The sequence below is a fragment of the Helobdella robusta genome, assembly GCF_000326865.2.
Source record: "Helobdella robusta unplaced genomic scaffold HELROscaffold_26, whole genome shotgun sequence".
In the NCBI taxonomy this organism is placed as follows: Eukaryota; Metazoa; Annelida; class Clitellata; order Rhynchobdellida; family Glossiphoniidae; genus Helobdella; species Helobdella robusta.
The window spans coordinates 908,359-913,358 of NW_008704349.1; the positions used below are offsets into that span (position 1 = coordinate 908,359).

Below are 5,000 nucleotides of genomic sequence, written 5' to 3' on the forward strand. Positions count from 1 at the left end.
CTCCTTTTTCGCATTCATTGTAATTAAATTGGGGTATACATTTGTACACACATACATACATCTAATTCATTACAATTATACAAGTGTAAATATATAAACCTATAAAAGCAGAACAAACACAGAAAGACAAAAAAAAATCCTTACATACGTAATTACGTACGTTTCATACTGACCTACACATACACACACACACATTCACATGCACACATGCACAAGCCACACACATACACACACACACACACACAGACAAAAGCAGGCGCACACGTACAATGCAATGTAGCACGAGGCTGTTACTACATCTATGAATCAGACAGAAACGTACAAGAGCGGATTAATCAACTAATGACAGTTCACAGACATACACACGCACACACACACACATTCACACAAACATGCACGCTGGTATAAGCAACACACGCGCACACACATGCACACACACAGACACACACACAAATCAATCAGTCAATTATTAAATTTCTAAGTATAGACCCTTCAGAACCATCAGAGTAAAACCAACAACAGATAAATTAAATTCAAGAAGTACACCCAAACCTAATGAGTGAAACAACGCCAAAGACCAGGAGAGCAACGACACCAATCCCCACGTCCTAAAAAGAAACCGCGCCAACTGCTGATAGTTAACAACAACATAGAAACAACAACAACAACAACAACAACGAGAGTTGTAATATATTAAATATTAGAATTAAATTTTGTTTAAAACTAAACAAACGAACCAACAACAACAACAAAACAAAAAACAACCCAAAAACACTGAAAAATTAAAACGAATAACGGAATAATACTGAGGTATTATATAGTATTATTATTGAAAAATAACTTTTAAATCTATTAATTTAACACAAATCAAAACAAAAAAATGAACAATTAAATGACTAAACCAAACAAACGAATAGATAGATAGATAGATAGATAGATAGATAGATAGATAGATAGATAGATAGATAGATAGATAGATAGACAGACAGACAGACAGACAGACAGATAGATAAACAGATATATTACAATGACAAATATAAACCAAAACATTTGAATGAAAGTTCATATGGAGAAAGATACGTCAAACGCCTATTAGTAACGAATGAAAGTAACGTTTCAATAATACTACCCCCTTTGAAAGTAAGAAACCTCACGTACGTAGCATTGATCTTTAAAAGGAAATACGATGATGTTACCCCAGCAGTATGAACATAAACGAACGCACATTCAAAAAGAGAAATAACAGGACGAGAATGAGAATAACAAAGGTAACATTAACCAAACAAAAAAAACAAATTAAAATAAAAGAGAATAATAAGAATAATAATAACTTCTTAAAATAACAAATAACAGGGATACTAATATGAACCCACAAAAATGAGAATAATAATAAAAATAATAAGATAGCAATAACAACTTCTCCAGTTACTTACATCCTGGGTTGTCTCTAGGCCAGCTTTCTCTGCGTGAGCCAGTAACTGCTCCAACTATACCATCACCATCATCGTCGTCATCAAGTTCAAGGACGACGACGTCATGATGATGATAATGATAAAATAGATGATGATGACGATGATGATGAAATAGATGATGATGTTGGCGATGCTGAAAGTGACGAAGATGAATATGATGACGCTGGTACTTGCTAGCATACGTTACGTTAGTGGTGATGACGCAATTGAACGAATGAATGAATGGATGAATGAATAAATGAACGAATGAATGAATGATCAAGAATGAAGCAAATAACTGTAACAAAAACAACTGTGACAGAGACAGAAGGTGCATATGAGAGATGTGCATGTAAGCTACTTAACAAGTTATAATGAGTCCAATTATTAATATTATTATTCCATCCATTCCTACACTATGTTATATTTATTTATTATTTACAAATAAATAAGGTAAAAACTTGAAAATACTGGGAAAGAATTTTTAAAATCTACGCCTATTAGCTACAAATGTATGTGAATTTTCCATAAAAATTGCAGACATAGTCAACTGGATAGCCTAACCTAACTTAACTATATGATGCATATGCCAAAAATAATTACTAATAATTATAGATATTTAAAAATAATTAGAAATAATTAGAGATATTTATAAATAATTAGAGATAATTATGAATATTTTTAGATAATTATGCATGAAAGAAGAGCAGAAAAAAGAACTTACGACAAGGAATTCTTTCTTATCTACTTTCTCATCCCCATCTATGTCGAACATGTTGAAAGCTATCTTGAAGCCTGATTTCGGCTCTGAATGGTGATTGGTCAGTCAGTTGGTGAATAATTATAATAATTTATTCAAATTTATTAAAATTTATTTTAATTTATTCAAATTGATTACAACTGAAAAATTTTTCTAAATAACATTTATTCGATCTGGTACAGTCAGTTTGTATTAATTTACTATTCTCTATCCCAAGTACAAGCATATGAGCCAAACAAACACATAAACACACACACGCAAACAAACAAACACACACAAACATGCATACACACACGCAAACAAACATATGTATATATGAAAAAAAATGTTTGAATAGTTAAAAAATTTAACAAACTTGTCAGAACACAGAGTAGGAACAAGTACTCAGTGAATGATATGAGGCCTTTGTGGAGTTGAAAATCAAAAAATTATAATATGCAATCATGATTGTCATAGAAAAATCTGTAAAAAAAAGATTATCTTTAATAATCATAGTTATTCCTGATTATAAATTATAGCATCAAATAACAATAAAATATAATTATATCATATTATTATTATATTATAACTTTAATTAAATAAAATATTATTAGTATAATTAAAATAATTACAATTGCAATTATCCACCAAACCATTTTCACTGAGGTTCCTAAACATCTGACTTGAATTTTTTCTTCTGGATGGTGTGGATTTCAGGAGTTTTTCGACACCAGCTCTGTTCAACTTCAACCTACCTGTTCTGTCTGAATAATTATAATAATATAATATTTCCATAATCAATAAGAAATTAAAATAAATTAACTAAAAAATAATAATAACATTAACGTTGGATAGATGAATGAATGAGCAAAAGAATGAATAAATGAAAGAGAAAAAATGAATGAATGAATAAATGACTGACATCTAGGATTATCATAAGTGATAGACTCGAGAAAATCTCTGGGTGTCATAAAGACGTGGCCGTGGAACTCGACTGAAGCAAAATTGTTGAACCTCTGCTCTCGATATGATGGGTGATGTTTCTCTACTTCCTCTGTTGTTGCCTCCTGGAAATTTTTTGATTTTTGTTTTATAATTTCTATCTTTGGCTAATATTTTATATATTACCATTTAAAAAAATAATATAATCAAAATGAACGTTATATAATTTTTCTTGTTCTTATAATTTATAGATTTTATTAAGTTGTAAAATATAAACTCTTAATTGTAAGTTCAATGACTATTTTACAATTAAAAAGCTTGGGGAGGGCATAAAAGTTTCTTTTAAAATCCAAATTAAATTAAAAAAAGCACCATGTTTTCCCATAGCTTAGTTAGTTAGAGTAACAGTAGGTACCATCTCTAAACTAAAAGCTTATTATAAAAATACATTTTTTTTTTTAGTGAATTCATTTCATTTCATAAAAAAGGATGCGACGTAAGAACGACAAAATATAATTGAAAAATGAGCAAACCTTAGCTTGTACGGCAGTGTCTCCAGTGAGGACATTGCCATTTGAGAAACATTTTCTGTAGGCCAAGTATGAACTCGCTAAGGCAACAAGAGACGTTGTGATAATATTTCGCGATTTGTAACTTTTTGAGTCCAAAATTTTAAATGTTAAATTTCTACTAAACGTGCGGCAACAAATCTGATATGAATTCCGTTTGTAATAATTGCAAGAACTGCAGAACAAAAATTTCCCAAATCTTACACAGACGGCCATCTTTAATGGCAACTTTATTGTTTTGCTTCTGCTTTAAAGCCAAAATCTTCAAAATAAGCCAGTATAAAGTTAACAGTTTCTCGTTAAATTAAAAAATTTATATTATTTTGTTAATTGTAACTAATTATATTATTTTATTTTTACTGTTTTTTAGTCTAATATGACTGAAAAATGAAAAAAAACGTGTAATTTTAAAACTTAAACTCACTTTTAGTTTCCTTTAGATTATAACTTTTAATCATTAGCAACGTTGCTTAGTGATGGCATAAACAAGAACGTGTGTGTTAGATTAGTGTTGTATAGGCACTCACACACACACACATATATATATATACACTCACGTATATATATATATGTATATATATATATACAAACATAAATATGGTATTTCAATTGTTATCTTGTAATGCCCAGTGAAATTTATTGGAGCTCGTTCATTTCTGTTTCTGTTACGTTAGTAAGCAGACTTGGTTTGTTTGGTTGGAATGACAGTGAGGCATTATTAATGATAATATTGTATTTTTTTTATATATTGATAGTTATTATCTAATAATTATTGTCGTTTAGTTATGTTTTTATCACAAACTGATATTTGATTAGATGACATTTTTAAAGTGTTAATTTAGAATAAAAAATTATGAAAAATAATTGAAAAATATTTTTCTGACTCGAAATAAACTAATACAAAATTCAACATTTTAGTGTTGAATTATTTCCTATTAGAAAATATTTGCCTCGTTTTATGAAACAAAACATGACTGGTATGATGGAAGATTTGTCAGATTTCAACACAGATAAAGGTAAAAGATTTACTTATTAATTTTAATTCTTTTTCATCTAAATCTAAAATGAAACGAAACTGTTGAGTAACTTGAAACTACTGAGTTCGAATACAAAGAGATATCCCTCCGCAAATCACATGCCATTGATAAACACATGAATGAAAATATCGGTTTATCACTTTTAAATGTAATGGTTTATCAATCACATGTGATTGATAAACCTTGATTCACGTGTATATTAAATGAAAAAAACACCAAAAAAATTGAAAATTCTCCGAAAAAAAATCTTTTTTAGATTCAA

At 29.2% G+C, this 5,000-nt stretch overlaps 1 protein-coding gene across 1 annotated transcript in view; it reads right to left on the reverse strand.

The window, feature by feature from the left end:
- The window catches only part of HELRODRAFT_79826 (hypothetical protein), a gene marked incomplete at both ends in the record, with an annotated part of 9,229 nt that extends 5,987 nt beyond the window's left edge, over positions 1-3,242 (reverse strand). The window contains 4 exons of the mRNA XM_009019949.1: positions 2,176-2,258; positions 2,567-2,614; positions 2,844-2,954; positions 3,113-3,242. Coding sequence (XP_009018197.1) covers positions 2,176-2,258; positions 2,567-2,614; positions 2,844-2,954; positions 3,113-3,242 — 372 coding nt within the window. The remainder of the gene's footprint in view (positions 1-2,175; positions 2,259-2,566; positions 2,615-2,843; positions 2,955-3,112) is intronic.
- Positions 3,243-5,000: the final 1,758 nt, after the last annotated feature.